Source organism: Leptidea sinapis, chromosome 26, assembly GCF_905404315.1.
Source record: "Leptidea sinapis chromosome 26, ilLepSina1.1, whole genome shotgun sequence".
Classification (NCBI taxonomy): domain Eukaryota; kingdom Metazoa; phylum Arthropoda; class Insecta; order Lepidoptera; family Pieridae; genus Leptidea; species Leptidea sinapis.
The window spans coordinates 7,971,362-7,991,029 of record NC_066290.1 but is presented as its reverse complement, the minus strand read 5'-3'; the positions used below and the strand labels follow the sequence as shown (position 1 = coordinate 7,991,029).

The following is a 19,668-nucleotide window of genomic DNA, read 5'->3' as shown; positions in this document are numbered from 1 at the left end:
TGAAAATGAACTTTGTTTGAGGCTCAATCACGCCTAAACCACTGATCATATTGATATGAAACTACCAGCATTAGATGCGTAATTTATCCTTGATCTGTGGCTACTTATTTTTAATAAGATGAATAAAATTGAATTTATTTCTTATTGAAATTCGCCCAGACAAGCGGGCGGGAACGGCTGCAACGGAATCAATTACTAATTATGCCAGTAATAACGATGTTATGTTACTGGGTCAACTATACCATTTTTATCATATTTCAGCTACCATAATTTAAATAAATTTATTTAACTAAATTGGTGGGTGTAAATAATGTTACACCATCCTATAAAAGAGCTACACTTTCCATTTTTTTAAATATAAAAAAAAATTCATAAATACAAAAAACACAAGTAATGTATAAGTATTTTTAATGGGGCGAGAACGCATGAAAAAACTTACCGAATTAACAGCAGCCATCATGACATCGAAGTCGTGGCCCCTGCATCTTAACCAAGCCCATATTCTGTAACAAATAAAGTTCATTAGCTAATGAATAGTGATTCATGTAACATGATGTAACATCCGCCTTGTACTAAAATGGATGTCCGTTCTGAGACAGAATCGTCATTAACGTCAAACGTAAATTGAATCTGTCCAAAAGAAAAAAGCTGATTACAGACTACGATGTTATAACGTCGTTTATTTATTCTTTTGTTACTTATTTATATTTTTTTTTATTTTTCGTTCATTACGTCCTTTTGAAGTTTTACTCTTAAAAATTTCTTTACTGACTTGGGGAGGGAGCTCTCGTCACACATTGCTGAAGACGTTCCGAAAAGTGATGAGGCGAGATGAATGGAAGTTGGGAGGGAGAAATAAGTTAGTGAAGTGATATAGATATGAGTTAATTTATCTTCTATTCAAAGGTTATCTGAACATACTTAAACAAAAATATTTGACTGACTTTGCAGTCGTTACACTCTGACACTCCTGTATTACTAAGCACTGCATTGTAATGGGCAGGGCGTATAAATTACCATCAGCTGAACATATTGTCTCGTACCTTACTGTAAAAATGCATAGTTTGATAGTGGGGTTCATGGCTATCCAAGAAAAAATTAAATCCCTGTCCGCTTCAGAAAAAACTTAAAAACACCATCCATATTTGTTCAGAAAACATTGCAAAATTATTGCTTACCTTCGACGTAGTGTTTGTACAATAGTACTGAGTTTTATACGTCTAAGAATACTTCTACCTGAGTAAAAATTTACATTTAATTTGATAAATGAACGAAATTATATCTTTCTAGTGCTATTAGTGTCAGAGTACAGCCACGTATAGACACACATAGCGAAAATGTAAGGGTCCCTTTTACCCTAAAATGCTCGCATGATATAAAAACGCGTAGTCTGTAGTTACCCTTAATGTTTTATCTTCGGCCTTGTTGACATCTCTTGTGTGCTGACTCAATGCAGTCTCCAAGACGGCGTTCGCTATAGAAACATTACAGAAGTGACACCGAGCAAGCAAAGACCAGCCATAACACTTTGGTATAAGATCTAAAATAAATTGAAGGCAGTAAGATACGACTCGCGACAAATAGAACCGTTCACAGTCAGTAGGGCAAGCTTCCAAGTCCATTAATAAGATTGAATCAGACAGACATTCCGTGGCAGAACATATGCACGTGTGGGAATTAATAAAATCGACGGACTGCCGGAATATCTACGAAGCTTTATCAGCAACAACAGAAACATCCAGTACCCTCAAAGAATATATCTACAGACTGTAATCATTAATTGTGACCAAGCGATAATTCCATAACTACTACAGATACCAAAAAACTTTAAACTAATATCGAAAGTACCTAATCATTAAAATGACATCAAAAATCAATGAATTCACCAGTCTAGATTATGGGAACCACAACGGCGCCTATTTCTGCCGTGAAGCAGTATTGTGTAAGCATTACTGTGTTTCGGTCCGAAGGGTGCCGTAGCTAGTGATTTTACTGGGCAAATGAGACTTAATATCTATAAGTCACAAGGTGACGCGCGCAGTTGTAGTGCCGCTCAGAATTTTTGGGTTTTCCAAGAATCCTGAGCGGCACTGCATTGTAATGGGCAGGGTATATCAATTACCATCAGCGGAAGGTCTTGCTCATCTCGTGCCTTATTGTCAAAAAAAAAATCAATCAAGTAGGATCCAGAATTTTGATATGGAAGCTTATAATGCCTACTACTCGGCTAAGTCGAGCTAAAGACTATGCTTTTACAACAGGATCCCAGAAAATGTTCAAAACAAAAGTATTATGTTATTCAAAAGAACTGTTAAAAATAAATGACTTTCTTAATGATACCACAAATTGGGAATGGAGCGACCACCCTCAGGCTATTAAATAATTACAGGCTATTAAAGTTTAATTGTACAATGTTACTTTGTAAACATATTTTTTTGATAAAAAAAAAAAAGCCCGCTGAGTTTGTTGCGCCCGTTCTTCTCAGGCCTGAGGCATTCTTTTTGGAATGCGTGGTAGTTTTTTGACTTTCATTAAGTGGTGTCTCATCCTATTTTGAATAAAAATATTTGAATTTGAATTTTTAACACTCCCATACATTTAGTAGTTATGAGATTATATTAAGTCGTCTAGTACTCAGTACTTACTTAGAAATATATATAATTCAATTATGAGATAGTTTTATAACTTCGTTATGTTAATAAGTAGTTACCTTTAATATCACTGTTTATATTAAAATACAATATTTGAAGAGCTGTATGAAAAAATTACATAATATTTCAATTGTAATGCAATTTATCTACGAAATAAAATATTTTTGTTTGTTTATGAGATCGATATATTAGTGGTAAAAAATTAGTTTTTTTTTAATTTAACATATAATATATTTAATTATTTTATCTATACATTGCTGCCATCTAATAGTAAGGTCAAATCAAATCAAATCATCTTTATTTGCAAGATAAGGTGGTAATATGTTGTTGGCTTATAATTAACAAGTGCTCTTATCCTAACCCACAAGGCATGCAAACTCATAGAGGAATACATAGGCCATTTATGCCTTTGCGATAGAACTGTGGCGATCTAGATTCGACAAACTGTCTGAAAGAATTTTGTGCTGCCTTCTGAGAAGAAAACTTTTTATCACGTAGAATGTTGTGCAAATCATGAACAAAAATGGTAGTCCGTTGGAGCGATGTCTTGCGAATACGGAGGGTGACGAATGGTTCCTAATTGAAGTTTCTGTGGAGTTAAAACGGTTTCTCGTGCTGTATGAGGTCTCATGTTATCACGAGCAATAATGGTGAAGATCAATTCATGAGTATGGGCTGTTTCAGTGCTAGTTTCGCAATTAAACAATCAATCGATACTGAATAGTGCAAAGCGTGTGCAAAAGAGCGTCCCACTGCTAAAATATGGACATGAAAGCCAAAATCGAAATGATTCTTATCACTATCGATAACCACTAGTATTTGTTAGTATCGTACGCCCACAAAACTCGATATGAATTACAATTATTTACGTTTCCGTCAGTTGAGTTATTTTAGCCGGACATTGAAATAGATGTTTATTTACGTGCACGCATTAAGGCATGTGTTGACTTATCTGTGTTATGAATAGTGAAACGGGAGCTTGAGTTAAATTTGCTGTAATAAAATCGCAGTCAAATAATCGAAGCTAACAAACAATCGCCATTTTGTGCATTATTATGTTTCGCTTTGAAGGGCGTCGTAGTTAGTAAAATTACTGAACTAATGAGACAACATCTGGATGTGTCCTGATCCTCCACAGTGCGGTTTTCAAGGAGCTTTCTTCCACGTAATACAAAGCTGTGGAATGAGCTTCCTTGTGAGGTTTTTCCGGGACGATACGACATGGATACCTTCAAAAAAAGCGCGTACACCTTCCTTTTATGCAGGCAACGCTCCTGTGTTTCCTCTGGACTTGCAAGAGAAACTGGGCGGCGGTGATCACCTTACACCAGGTGACCCGTTCGCTCGTTTGTCCTCCTTTTCCATAAAAAAAAAACAATCCAAATTTAATTTGTACCAAAATGTATGGAAGAGCCGGGTTCGAAAGCGCGTCTCTCGGGTTACTTCCCAGCGCTCTACCAACTAAGCCAACCGTCCGCGTGACGCATAATCCGTAAATCTTGATATGTTGTAAACAGAAAGAGCGCAACTGCGGCGCCGGCCGTTGGGATGGTGCTGCATTATGTCAGGCAAAAAATATATAATAGTACAGCCAGGGCGTATCACTAACCCTCAGGTGAAAGTCATGGTCATCTCGCCACTTATGTATGTATATGTATGTCTTAAGTAAGTAAGAAAAACATCTGTAATCTGCAAACTATAGTATAATGGAAATGTTTCTCTTAAATACCTCCAAAAAACCCGCGACAGCATCTATCTTTTATGTGTAGCTACACCATTATCGCCAAAATAGTGAACCATAAATACAATAAAAATTATTTATTTATTTCTAACAGACATTTGGTTGTACATTATTAATCCTTTTATCGAATCTGGTATTATAATATTTAAAGTAGATAAACTTTGTCTATTACACTACATCATTTGGACAAATTTTTGAATAGTTTGATGACGACGATAAACAACCGAGTGCGTGATATTATGTTCCGGTGGCGGATGAATGGGCCGGGCGCGCAGGTGGTCGGACGACTGCAGCGGGGGAGTTATTAATTTTAAACGTTAAAGTTTTCTATTTAAAGTTAAATTTTCAATGACTATCAACAAATCGCAGGGTCAAACCTTAAAGTTTGCAGACATAAACACATTTGGCCACGCCATTTTTTATCTGACGGCCAGCTCTACGTGGCTTGCTCAAGCGCTTAGATAGGGTCAAACGTCTAGGGCAGCCGATCAGATTAGTAAAAAAATCGTTAGAAAGTCTCGAGTAAGTCAGATTGAGGTGTTAAAAACTTATCGGTACAAAAAACAAAACGCGTTAGAAATAGTTCTTCACTTCTCCAATCGAATATTTGTGCGTATATAGTTGTATAAAGCCTAATTACCATGATCAAAGGCTCTAAATACAGCTTATATTAATATCTTAAAATATCAAAGCCAAATACGTCATACGAAATGAAAGAATTAAGAGTATTATTAAAAAAAAGTGTATTAATAAAACAGTAACACGTCAAAATAAACACAAGGAAGTTAACGAAGCTGTCGTTATTTTATCACTTTGCTGAAAAACTTTAATAAAACGCATGCAAGGGCGTCACAGGTGAGATATTACGTTTTTATACGGCTTTATTTTTAATATTTCAGCGACGCGAAATAAGAGGCTAAAATGAAGCTACATTAGTTCGTAAAGGGGCTTTGACTTGAGGATAAAAAAAACTCGCAGCACATAATTTCAGTCATATAACAATTTAGTATATTTAATGTTATTTTACGTAGCCTGCGCAGAACCAGAAAAGAACCATGCATCATTATCCTCTTTATAATCTACAATAATATATGTAGTATTATTATTTTTGAATATTAGAGAATAAAATAACTTCATACCTACCAAAAGATAATAAATAATTAGAAATAAGATAAGAAAAACGATTATTGAATCATATAAAATATAAGTAAAAATCACTGAAACCTTACCTATTACCCATGAGTACCCATTTGACATTCAAAATTAGTTGACGCGGATTTAATAGTAATAGTTTGTATTGTCGGTCTATTCTTTATGTCTTTGAGTTTAAATTGAAAATAACGTTATCTTAACTCAATTTCCTAATATGCAAAAAGATCCTGTAGATGGCGCTATAGCTAGGGAGATGGACAAGCATACCATCATCATCGTCAAACGAAAGATTAGCCTAGCGACTAAAGCATTGGAGGAGCTTCCACAGACGTGACATTGAACCCCACTATATAAATATTGAAATCGAAACGGGCCGTATCTTTTTCTATTTTTTTTTTTGGGACTTTTGGTACATTGACACTTGACACTATTAGTACATCAATCTGTCCACGTGGCGTCTAATTCGTTTTGGTCTTTGATTCCCTAATTCACGACACACTACTGACGTCGTCCATACTTTCAGGTCTTTTTGTTGCATTTGTACTGCAGAGTGAGACCACGGGATTCCATGTTTACGCTAGTCTAAAACCATCCTCCCCATTAAAATTGTTAGGGTACTTTTAAATTTCAAGTGGGTTATGCAGCTCGACCCAGTGAAATGCATTTGGATCGAAATATCGCAACCAAATTAAATTTAAATTAAAATATATATCGTGAGTACCCGTCATAATAATTTAAAAGACATACAATTATTTGAATTTAAAAGAAAACAATGTAATATTCAAAAGTTTTATTTCATTACTTATGCAAATAATACAATCAAACCACAACAACAGAATTATATGATACTAGTGGACCCAACAGACGTTGTCCTGTATACACGTCTTAAATTTGAAAAATCGGTCCAGCCGTTAGGAGGAGTTAACTAACATACACATAACATGAGCAGGAGAATTATATAATATGAATGGAATTGAGAATCTAAACCAATCTCAAATTCACTGGAACACACAAGAAAATCATCAAAATCGGTTCAGCCGTTTAGGAGGTAGTTCAATTGTGAATCTAAACCATTCTCGAATCCACCTGAAGACACACAGAAAGTTTCATTAAAATCGGTTCAGCCGTTTAGGAGGAGTTCAATTACAACAGACGCACAGAAGAAATAGATGTAATTTGCGTATCATATGTTTGGTTCTGTGTGGAAAATTCAGTAAATAATAATGTCAACACTTGTGTGCGAACGCGTCAATGAAAGTCTACGGAGAGCCTGTTTATATCACAATAAAACACTTTACGAGTTCGCTTCGCACGCACGGGATGCGTAAAACGATTTATACTTGCCCTGAACAACCTTGAGCAAAATAATACTAGTGCACCATCGAATATTCATTTGATACCTGACGCATAGTGTTTTGTGATACCCGTCTGTCAAAATGACTTTTTGCTTTATGAAAATTGTAGAGCGTGAAAAAAGTTTTAACCATAGTCGACATGTGTAGTCAAAATGGAGGTAATCGCGAAAGAGGATGTAAATACTACGTAATAAGAGGCGGGATTGCCTAAGCAAAAATTGAAATTTGGTTTAGTATTATACGTGCAGTCTTTATTTTGTTTTATGGAATTCCTATTCCATATGGACAAACGAGCGTACGGGTCATCTGGTGTTAAGTGATCACCGCCGCCCACATTCTTTTGCAACACCAGAGGAATCACAAGAGCGTTGCCGGCCTTTAAGGAATTTGACAGAAGTTTGAAATAGTAGTCATAACAGAATGGCGATTGGTGACGAAGTGTAATCCGGCTAAGTTTGAAAGCGAACAGTTGCTTAAAACGTAGTGGATTTCCGCTATCTCCGTTTTTTACAAGATTATAGCCGTCATCTGTCAATCCGTCAATGACAGCACGTTTCATACAATCGAGTGAATCGCTTTTTTCTTAGAGAGTTTCGCTGAGCTGATAAGCGCAGTCCAATCACGGATGTTCTGTAGCCTGTATTTCTTTCTTTGCTGGGCGCATCTCTTTTTCTCCACCTTGCCCATCACGACGAGCTGAGAAGCAGCTGGCGTGCCTGAACATAATTATCTAGATACTTTTGCTTGCACCTTTTTGTCAAAAACTGTCGTAAGCATCATTTTCGATATAAATGTACAGTACCATTTTTCACCTTGACCTTCTGGTGTCCAGTTTAATGCACAACATGTGGTAAAAGCAATATTTTATATAAGCTGGATTTTTGAAGTAAAAGCTTCTAAGTATGCATTAAAGCTAGATTCGAGCTACCCGCATTTTGTGTATAGTGAATGAGACAGGGCTGTCACAGACAGATCTACAGTAACGTTATCGATCACAACAAAAGTTTTTTAAAGACAATAATAATAATAACAATGAGACGAGCAGGACGTTTAGCTGATGGTCATTGATATGCCCTGCCCATAAGACAGCAGTGCCGCTCAGGGTTCTTGAAAAAGACAAAAATTCTGAGCAGCACTATAATTGCGCTCGTCACCTTGAGACATAAGATGTTAAGTCTCATTTGCCCAGTAATTTTACTAGCTACGGCGCCCTTCAGACCGAAATACTATAATGCTTACATATTTCTGTTTCACGGCAGAAAATGACGCCGTTGCGGTAACCATAATCTAGCCGGCACCCTGTGCAAAGGAGCATACCGCTGGTATGCCCCGGGAAAGGACAGGAAGTTGCCAGAGTAATTTGTATTTATAATTATATTGTAAAATATGTTATTTTTTTATGAATATAGAATAAAAATATAGTTGTATTTTGTCGGCCTTACAAATAAAATTGACATAAAGTTATAACTAAGCATAAACCAAGAATATGTAAAATGTTTACAAATAGACATTTTGCTTACGAATGGTTTGTTCGGACGTATAACGTTTCCCGCGTTTATTTACAAGGCAGCTTGTCATTCGGAAAACTTCAGAATTATCATTGAATTGACAGTGTTGTCAACGATATTGTAAACATTTTGCATTTTCTTTGTTTATCATCGGTTTTAACTTTATACCAAATTTATTTGTAAGGCCGTGTATTTTTAATCCAGCCTTGATGAAGTTTTTACTTCTGCCATGACGTCTTAAGGACACATCGTTTCAGACTATCTGCACATAGTCAAAACCATTCTTAAGATAATATTATTCAGGATCTGTCAGTATCACTTTGTGTGTTGTATGAATATTGTATCAAAAATAAACATGAAAAAGGTTACACCTTGATTGAAACCTTATTTCTCAAATGAAAATTCATTATAAGAAATAAGATACGCCCTAGTTTTGTTTACGCTTTAAGTCGACAGCAAATCTCAGATTCTGCTTTGAGGTATCGCGAGGTAATTAACAACGTTGTAGGTTTTCTTGGGGCCCTTTCTCCCCCGACTGCCTTTAAGTGATTTCTGCCGGGCGGTTTTTGTACGGCTAAGATTTCCAAATACCGTTACGTGCGTGAGTTCGGGATATTGTTACGATGACTCGACAAAAGTTACTTTACGCATGGTTTATTTTGTTACGTTAGCTAACGCATGATTTAGTATCATATTATAAATATCTATACAGTTGTGTGCGCTCTTGCTAAGATTTATTGATTTTTCTCAATATTTGTGTGCTATGATTAAGGAGCGCAGCGTATATAATAATTAAATAATGGTATTTTAACATCTACAATAATCTACAAATAAATATGGTTATTGTTCTAAATATATTTTTTTTAGTAATTAGTCATTGTATATAAATTTTGTAGGTTATCTGGCAAATCGCTTAAAACATTTGGTATTATAATTATGCTACTTAGCATTCTTGTGCCATAGATGTTTTTGGTCTTTGGAAGGCAGATTCTCTTTAAATTTATTAAGTGTTATAAATTGCTTCTCCAAATTCCACAATTGCGTAGTTCGTTCCACAATTCAATGTGTGTCTTCTACCGCATTTATCACGGGTAGTGTTGCAAACAGCTGTTTCACCTGATAACTGCTGCCGAATTCATCCTTCGCACGACACGCCGTAAGCTAGGATATCATCCCCACCATCTACATGTGTGGCCTCCACAGTGTGGTTTTCAAGGAACTTCCTTCCACATGCAACCGAGCTGTGGAATGAGCTACCTTGTGCGGTGCTTCCAGGATGATACGACTTAGGTATCTTCAAAAAAGAGCTTACACGTTTGTAAGAGGTCGGAAACACTCCTGTGGTTCCTCTGATGTTGCAAGAGAATGGCGGCAAAAACACATGTCGTGTGAAATATACCTAATGGCTTTTTTAAATCAATGCTAATCCAAAAATATTAGGCTTCCGTTATGAATCTATTTCTCACTCCGATGCTATTTATATCATTAACATTGCAACAAAGACCGTCTTTTATGTGTTGCATCAAAGATAGTCGTTTGCTATTGGATTTTATGGCTTTTGATAGATGCTTATTTGGGTCAGGGCGATACAAACAATTCATTATATTTTTTATACACGACAAAATATCCTCAACCATTGCCTCTAGTCCGAGAAGCGCCGATTGCCTACCACATGGCAATGTATTTTCCATTTTTCAAATCATAATTTTGTTTAGGTATCCAATGCTCATAAGGTAAAGATACTCATGAAACCTAGTAACGGAAACAAATTGTTTGTCATTTTTATCAACTCGCGCAAGGCTAGTGGGAGGCTCCTTTACACAGGATGCTGGGTACCGCAACGGCGGCTATTGTTATGTTTAAACATTATTGTGTTTCGGTTAGAAGGGCGCCGTAGCTAGTAAAATAACTGGGCAAACGAGACTTAACATCTTATGTCTCAAGGAGACGAGCGCAGTTGTAGTGCCACTCAGAATTTTTGGATATTTCAATAATGCTGAGCGGCACTGCATTGTAATGGACGAGGCGTATCATTTATCTTCAGCTGAACGTTCTGCTCGTCTTGTCCCTTATCATTAAAAAAGGCCAAAATAATCGACTTAACAACAGGCTCAAAAGGATTAAGATTGTGTAGAAAATAGCGATAATACATACTTACATTTTCAACATGCTTTTTATTTAATAAAGTCTATCTGCTGGGCTTTTTTTGAGTAAGGCGTTATTTTTCAGAAATCCGTAACTATCCAAGTGTTATGAGTTTTTCATTAAAGATAATTTCATTTCAAATTTTATTTGTGTATTAATCCCAGGAGCGAAAGTTATTACTTTAAAAACATAACAAATTGTTTATATTTGAAAGAGCGATATCTCAAGTCAATTTCCTAATATGCAAAAATTCGGGTTGAGCAGGTTATCAACGGTAAAGTAGATCCTGTAGATGAAGCCACAATCTAAGAGTTGAACAAAACATACAAGATTTTATGACGATCGTCACTCGAACAGTTGGAAGAGCACACGAAACGCGAAAGGTCGTGGGTTCGAGTCAGGCATCGTTTACAATATTTTGTTTTCAAATTATGTATAAAATATTAATCCTAGAAGTGAGGGTTATCACTTTAAAAACACAACACAACACAACACTACACAACACTTAGTTTAAGCCTAATTGAATAAAGTTTATTCGACTTTGACTTTCCTTTGAAAAATTTAGTAACCAAATGTTGACAGAAAAGCCACAGATCGACCTGAATGGGACTTTTCTCAGTTTCCGGGACGATACGACATACAAAAAAAGCGCGTACACCTTCCTTAAAGGCCGGCAACGCTCTTGTGATTCCTCTGGTGTTGCAAGAGAATGTGGGCGGCTGTGATCACTTAACACCAGGTACGCTCGTTTGTCCTGCTATTCCATAAAAAAAAGTAACGTTCAGTTGATTTTCCTGTTGAGATACTTAGAGTTAGGTTATTATTAGATAACATATTTCATGCTAATGCTCTTTGCCACACATTTTGTTACAGGGCGTGTTCTGAAATGCTACGAATAGCTAAGATTTGTAACAGTCACAAAAATAATTAGTCATTTTCGTATCAGTCGGCGCAATTAACTACGTTGGACGTTAAACAACTATTCCTGACTTCATTAGATAAAATTACAAATGTTAATATTCTACAGACACAGGAAATTGTGAATGATGTTTATTTTATCCTGAGAAGTATAATTATCTTAGATAATTTATATGTCCAGAAAATGCCTCTTTCTGCTAGACAGCCGTTTAAAACAGGCCAGGCTTATTACCTTAGTGTGCGTAACAAGCTACGTCTTACACTCACGATCTGTATGTCACTTTATGTAAGCGTGCGTGCATTGCTCAAAATATAGATAACTGTCAACCTCAATTTTTTTTCAACATTTTCACAGCTGTCACAGTCTATCTAGACGTAAATTAATGGTCTATGATAATTATTTACTTTCAACCATACGAGAATTACATTTAATTTAACCTTAACATCACGAAAAATCACAAAGTGAGGCCGAAACGTACTATTAATACATCCCTATTATTTTACATATTTTGTAAATTAGTTATTTCCCTAAATCAAATTATAGGATTTAAATTCTTACCAAACGTATATAAATAGTACTAGCGACCCACCCGGTTTCGCACGAACAGTAGAAAATTATTTAATGTCAAAGTCAAATAAAATTTATTCAATTAGGCTTTTGAATCGTCACTATAGATAATTGAATGTACCAAATGTTCGGAAAAAGTTGAGCTCGTGAGAAGAACATGCAAGAAACTCAACGGCCACTCTTTCCAATCAAATAGAGTATTTTACAATGGCTGTAATATACATAACAAATTAGTTTGTTTGGTGCTGCATCCAATATATGAATCGTGTTTAATAAATAACAAATATTTCATAAAAAGTAATAAAGAATACACTGTATAAATATAAATAAAACTTAATTAGATATGACAGCGCGTTAAATACGAACAAAATAAAGATTAATATCTATATATATATATAAATGAATTGCTGTTCGTTAGTCTCGCTAAAACTCGAGAACGGCTGGACCGATTTGGCTAATTTTGGTCTTGAATTATTTGTGGAAGTCCAGAGAAGGTTTAAAAGGAATATTTTTGAATAAATGTGAAAATGCTCGGAATTAAATAAAAACAATTTGGGAACAAATGCATATTGGTAAGGTCTGAGAATCGGACAACATCTATTTTTCATCCCCCTAAATGTTAAGGGTGGTCTTACATATCTCTCTAATATATCAAATTCTCGTGTCATGGTGTTAAACATTGAACTTCTCCGAAATGACTTGACCGATTCTCATGAAATTTTGAGTGCATATTGGGTAGGTCTGAGAATCGGACAACATCTATTTTTCATCCCTTAAGCACGATTTTATTTTTGACATTTTTTTTAATTTGTTTGATTATGAGTCAGCATTAAAAAATACATACAACATCAAACTTTCACTCATCTACGATCAACAGTTACTTTTGTATCGCAATTTTAATATCGGCAATTCAACGTTTTGCTGGGTCAACTAGTATATAAATATATATATTTCAGAGAGTAGCTGATGTTATTGAGAGAGAATGAGTGTGTAATATATATCCCAACAGATGCTTGTAGAATACATTCCGTAACATTGCCCAATCTTTAATAGAGAGAGGTCAACGACATGTTTATTTTATGAAAATATTTTTGTATTTCAGAACAAAGTATAAAAATAATCCAATGTCAATTATTTACTTTCAGTCTTAAAATAACATTTATTTATTATTTAAGGGCTAACATTTTCTCGCTATTTTCATAATTTCTTGTATTAATTTTACAAAGTTTTACTACGCAACCCGACATTCTAGTTTCAATTATTAGCAAAGTTTAACAGAACATATGGCACCTCAACGTCACACATTGTTCGAGACTGGCTCGACTACTCCCACTTGGGCGTAGTATTAGTTGCCACACACAGCGACTACGGCTGCTGTATCTCGAAGACCAATCTAAGAAATTTACTTTAAATGTAAATTCTTCCGTTTTGTTTTCGTACTTCCGTCATCAATTGGAGTTGAGCCAGCCTTAAATTGTTTAAATTAAAACGTTAAAATTACGTCATTTGATATTCCTAGTTTAGAATTAAGGTTATTTAATACTCGATATCAATTTAAACCTCTTTTCTAACTGGCTCGATAAATTAAAACTATTTTTTTAATGAAAATAAGGGACGAGACGAACAGGACGTTCAGCTGATGATAATTGATATGCCCTGCCCATTACAACACAGTGCCACTTAGGATTCATGAAAAACCCAAAAATTCTGAGCAGCACTACAACTGCGGTCGTCACCTTGAGATAAATATACCATATATAACCATAAGTCGTCAAGTCTCATTTGCCCAGTAATTTCACTAGCTACGGCGCGCTTATAATTAAATAAGTAATGCTTACACAGTACTGCTTCACGGCAGAAATTATTTTATAATAAGAATAATTTTAAATTTGGAGACAGACTGCTGTTTCCTGACTGACTGTTTGTATATATTTATTCCAAATATGAAACGTAAAAAAATTTTCTTAGTTTTTTATTGGAAAAAAGAATTTTTCGTGGAACTCGGATTTGCAAAGCAAGTCGGAGAAAAAACGGTCGAATCGAACGTTGCTTGCGAACGTATAACGGCTTAACAATGAGAGATATATTATAACGATGATTGTGTATGTGGCAGCTTAGGAACTAATACATCAACAAATATAGTTGATTATACAGATAAATGCGGAGAAAGCCGCGGATAACAGCTAGTTAAAAATATATTCAAATGCCAGGTGTATGGCCTAACTGCGTCGTAATCACTGTCACTCTAATTCCAGGTATAGGAAGTGCGAAAACATCCAGAAGCAATCTAGCGGCCTTACAAATGATATTGGCATAAAGTTATAACTAAGCATAAACCAAGAATATGTAAAATGTTTACAAATAGACGTTTTACTTACGAATGGTTTGTTCGGATCATTCCAAAGCTTTGTGGTACGTGGAAGAAAGCTCCTTGAAAACCGCACTGTGGAGGACACATCCAGATGGTGAGGATGATATCCTAACTTGTGGCGTGTCGTGCGAAGGTGGAATTCGGCGGCAGGAATCAGGTTAAACAGCTCTTCGGAACACTCCCCGTGATAAATGCGGTAGAAGACAAACAATGAAGCGATATCTCTACGCAATTGATCCAGCCGTTCACAGAGCACTGGGTCCCCGACAATTCGAGCTGCTCTTCGTTGCACGCTGTCAAATGGATCGAGCTGAAACTGGGGTGCGCCACACCAGAGATTACAGCAATACTCCATGTGTGGCCGGACCTGCGCTTTGTAGAGCGCTAGAATGTGCGCCGGTTTGAAGTATTGCCGTGCTCTATTAATGACGCCCAGTTTCTTCGAAGCCAATTTGGGTTTGCATTCCAGATGGCCACCAAACTGGCAATCACTCGAGATTACCAGACCCAGTATTCCGATACTAGGCGAGGCTTTAAGGGAAGTGTTATCGAAGAGCGGTGATACGACAAATGGGGATTTTTTAGTGGTAAACGCGCCAACTTGAGTCTTCTGGGGGTTAAATTGGACAAAGTGCAATTTACCCCATTCCGCGTCCTTCTCAAGAGAGGACTCGATAGAAGACACAAGTTTCTCCCGGCACTGGTCAACGATTTCCCGAGAGAGACCTGCATGGCCCGTGTATACGTCCGCATAGCAATGTATGTTGGAGGTGTCGAACATATCATTGATATGCAGAAGAAACAGCGTGGGAGATAGTACACAGCCTTTAGGCACTCCAGCATTCACGGGCTTCGGTTTCGAGCAATATCCGTACCGACCTGTATGCTGCGCCCAGTGAGGAAGCTGGAGGTCCACTTGCACAAGCTCTCGGGAAGCCCAAATTATGGAAGTTTTGAAAGGAGCGCCTTGTGCCATACACGATCAAAGACCTTGGCTATATCCAGGCTAACTGCCAGCCTTTCCCCCTTGCTTTCAATAGCCGCCACCCATCTATGTGCTAGGTATACCAGAAGATCACCTGCCGTCCGACCATGGCGAAAGCCGTACTGTCGGTCGTTGATCAACTGGTGACCCTCTAGGTATACCAAGAGCTGGTGGTTGATTATGCTCTCCATGATTTTGAAGAGCAGGGAGGTAATACCAATAGGCCTGTAGTTTGCCGGATCCGAACTGTCTCCTTTTTTTGGATCGGATGGACAAGGGCTGACTTCCATGAGTCAGGGACTACGCCTTTTGAATAAGAGCGCAGGAATAAACGTGTTAGCACCGGCGTCAACTCAGGGGCACACGTTCTAAGCACGATTGGAGAAATGCCATCCGGCCCGCTCGACTTCCTGAAGTCCAACTAAAACAGAGCTCGCCTAACAGTTTTCTGTTTGAACTGTACTTCAGGCATAGAGCTCTGACACCGCGGGATGGTCGGCGGTGTTTTTCCGTTGTCGTCAAGAGTCCAGTTGGAGGCGAAAACAGCGCACAGGGAATCGGCTTTCTCTTTTGCCGTATGGGCCAGGGTGTCATTCCTCATGTGCAACGGCGGCAGGGACGGCTGGTTGAAGTTACCAAGAGCAGCTTTCGACAACGACCAGAACTTGCGTGTTCCGGTCGGGTAACTGGAAAGCTGCTCGCCGATTTTGACGACGTGCTTCAATTTCGCACGGGCGATTTGCCACTTAAAAAATCTGGAGGCACGGTTATATTTCCTCTTAAGAATCTGTATGTATGTTGCTGATACGACAATAAGATTACACGGAAAGTGCCTACCACTCGTGGAAATTAGAATTACTTGTGAATAAAACTGTTAAAGAATGATAAAGCGTATATAAAATAGTTAATTGTTGTTAATTCAATGCATTTACAGTTATGCAATATGCGTCATAGTGTTTTCCGACTTGAATCTGTTCCAAACAAAGTTGGCGGTAAATTGTATTATTTTTTTTAATTTGTATTGTTCATTTCAGGAAGTGCAATGCAGTGAGTTAATTTAGTTTTAACTACTAAATATAACATTTCCTTTATTTTTATCATAGCATTTATGAAATTATTACATTTATTTTATTAATGCTGTACGATTACAAAATGTGAAATATTGATTGTAGGAGTCTGAAATAGGAAAGGTCCTAAAATAATGCGATTCCGCGTATTGTTGTAACCGACTTCAAAAAAAAGGATATTCTCAATTTGATCGGGATTTTTTTTCTACATATATAATGAAAACGGTCTTTGTTTGAGTCTCTTTCCCGCCTAAACCACTGATCGTATCGACATGAAACTACCACCATTCGATGCGAAATTTATCCTAGATGGTTTACGGCTACTCATTTTTCTATTGCTTAATTTATTTCCTTTTAAAATTCGCCTCGCGAAGCGGACGGGAACGGCTAGTACAGTTATAAAAAAGTACCGGTTACAGTGATTCTTCTTTAATTTGATGCAATAAATGTTTGCCATTTGGTCCAATTAAAATTTGACATTGGCCCAGCACTTTTCATCGTATGAATATTTTGTAACGTGGATGTTAAAATTATAGTTTGTGTATGCTTTTTAATAGATTTCATGTAGGTTTATTATACATGATTATAAAATAACTTAATAAAGATTTAATACACCTCTTATGGAAACTTATCAATAGGTCGTATTTTATTACTATTAAAGGTATCAGGTTTGCATAATTAATCATTTATTACTATTTATTAAGTCATTTTATACTTTTCAGTTTTTTAAGTCGGATTTTTTTATGTGTTTTTTATTATGTTTGATATCGTAGAAACTGACGTTTTTAAACATAATTGGATTTATTGTAATTTTAAACGGTAAAGTATTATATAATCCTAAAGTATTATATAACTGCATATAATATTATTGTTATTTTGAACAACTAATTGCATACAGTATCATTTTCTGAAGTTGAACGATTAAATATTGTAAACTAGCTGACCCGGCAAACGTTGTTTTGCCATATACATAACAAATTTATATGAGCTATGCACATAATTAAATGTTTAATTTAATATGAAGAGTATATATAGTGCATTTCACGACAAATAGACAATTTTTAACCTAACCTATATTTTTTTATATCTATATTTTTTTAAATTAATACGCTTTTATTAGCTTCTGCTGTATGTATGTTTGTAACCGACTCCATTGGACTTGATTTTGTTTAGTACCTGTTCAAAGACAATCGTTCTTGAGTAGTAAACTCCAGTCGTGCGTCGGAGCTGACACATACACTTTTTATTTCCTATAATATGTAACCGATTCTATTAAGGATTACTTTTGAGACAACTTTATAGATGTTGGGTATTAAACTGATTGGTCTGTAATTATTTATTTTATCTTTGTCACCTTTTTTTGCACAATTATTGATGTTCACCATTTGTGTATGATTGGAATATCCAGAATTTCATAAAATAAGCATTTTAACATTAAGAATCAGTAGCTTCACAGTTCGCGAAAAACAAATGCTTGGCCTTAATGCCGAAAAAATGGCATTATTCTAAATATTAAAAAAGGCCCGTGACAATCTCACAGGGGCGGATATCATGTTAGGAGATATCTGAGGAGCCAATTCAATAGCTACAGTTAAGGCGAAGAGTAAGCAGAAAACACGCAAACATGATGTTTTTAGACAAGTTTTGTGGTGAAAGTATAGCATTTCGAGCTATGAAAACTATTTAATCCTGTTACACATATCCTTAAGTCTTATTTGTAGGTTGCTAATGCTTGCTGTTGGATATAGTTAACACTGCCGAGCCTTTTTGAACTACCACTTTTCTTTGAAGTCAAACAAGTTTTCTGGGCATGGCGTGACGCATTTTTTTGGTATTTCTCTCAGAAAAGTTATTCTTATAGCTTGTACTTTTTTGTGTAGGTTCATTTATTCAGATTAGTAGTGAATAACGAGGATTGTAAGCATATAAACTGTTTTCCACGCAAGAGCTTTGAAAATATTGGCTTTGTTAAATAGATGGCGGGCCGGCAGCCGTGAACTCATATAGCTCAAGGTCGCTGGCATTTAGTGTCGCCTTAAGAAAAGTTTGTGTGGCAAAGGTTATCACTATAACATAAATGACTTTCTTAATAATACCAAAAATTGGGAATGGAGCGACCGCCAACAGGCTATTAAACAATAGTTTTAATTGTACAATGTTACTTTGTAAACATATTTTTTGATGAAAAAAAAAGCCCACTGAGTTTGTTGCGCCCGTTCTTATCAGGCCTGAGGCATTCATTTTGGAATGGGTGGTAGTTTTTTTGACTTTCAATAAGTGATGTCACATCGTATTTTGAATAAAAATATTCGAATTTGAATTTGAATATTAATTACTAAAAAGCATCTGCTTAAATGAACTACACTGGCCTTCAAAAGTAAGTATCACACTTTTAAAATTGGGATAACGTTTTAAGTTCACAAGATATACTTTCGAAATAAAAAGGACTCCAAAGAGAATTTAATTTTGTACATAAAAACTTTATAGTCGGTAACCTTCTTTTAAGAATTGGCTGAAAAAAACTTCAAAAACAAAACCATGCCTTTTTCAAAGTGGACGTTTCCGAATTACAATTTTACCATTCAAATTTTTCTTTCTGTTTTAAATTTTTTTCAATATCGATGGGTCTTGTTTTAAAAATTTATGCTAAAAAGCACATAACATTTATTTATCATGCCTCTTTCACTTGAAGAATGTGCTAGAATCATGGCTTTTCTGGAACTAGGCATCAGTATGCGTCGCACTGCAAGAATGGTGGGTGTGACGGTACGAACGGTACAGAAGGTAAAGCGAAGGTACGAAGAGACTGGACACCATCTGAGGAGACCTTGTAATGGCAGACCTAGGTGTACCAGTGCCTGAGAAGATCGTTATATTATTTCCACTGTGTTAAGAAATCGCCACCAAAATGCAGTTGAAGTCCAGCAACAGCTACTTCAGACCCGGAGGGACTACATTAGTGAGAGTACAGTGAGAAGAAGACTTGCTGAAGCAAATTTGAAACCCCGAAGACCAGCGAGTGGCAAAACACGAGAGACAGCATCGAGTAGCGAGACTGCGATACGCCCGTGAACACATGCAGTGGGATGAAGAAGAATGGTCAAGAATTTTGTTTGCAGATGAGTCTCGATTCTCCCTTTACACTTCTAATGGAAGGCGAAGTGTTTACAGGCGACTTGGTGAGCGATACATTCAAGCCTGCATCTC

The 19,668-nt window shown here is 36.3% G+C and overlaps 1 protein-coding gene across 2 annotated transcripts in view; it reads right to left on the bottom strand.

Annotated features, from left to right (window-relative positions):
- Nucleotides 1-19,668, bottom strand: part of LOC126972325 (uncharacterized) — a 768,748-nt gene that overhangs the window by 294,523 nt on the left and 454,557 nt on the right. For both annotated transcript variants that reach the window (XM_050818997.1, XM_050818996.1), the window contains one exon: nt 440-503. In XM_050818997.1, the coding sequence (XP_050674954.1) occupies nt 440-460 (21 nt within the window). In that variant the 5' untranslated portion in view covers nt 461-503. The remainder of the gene's footprint in view (nt 1-439; nt 504-19,668) is intronic.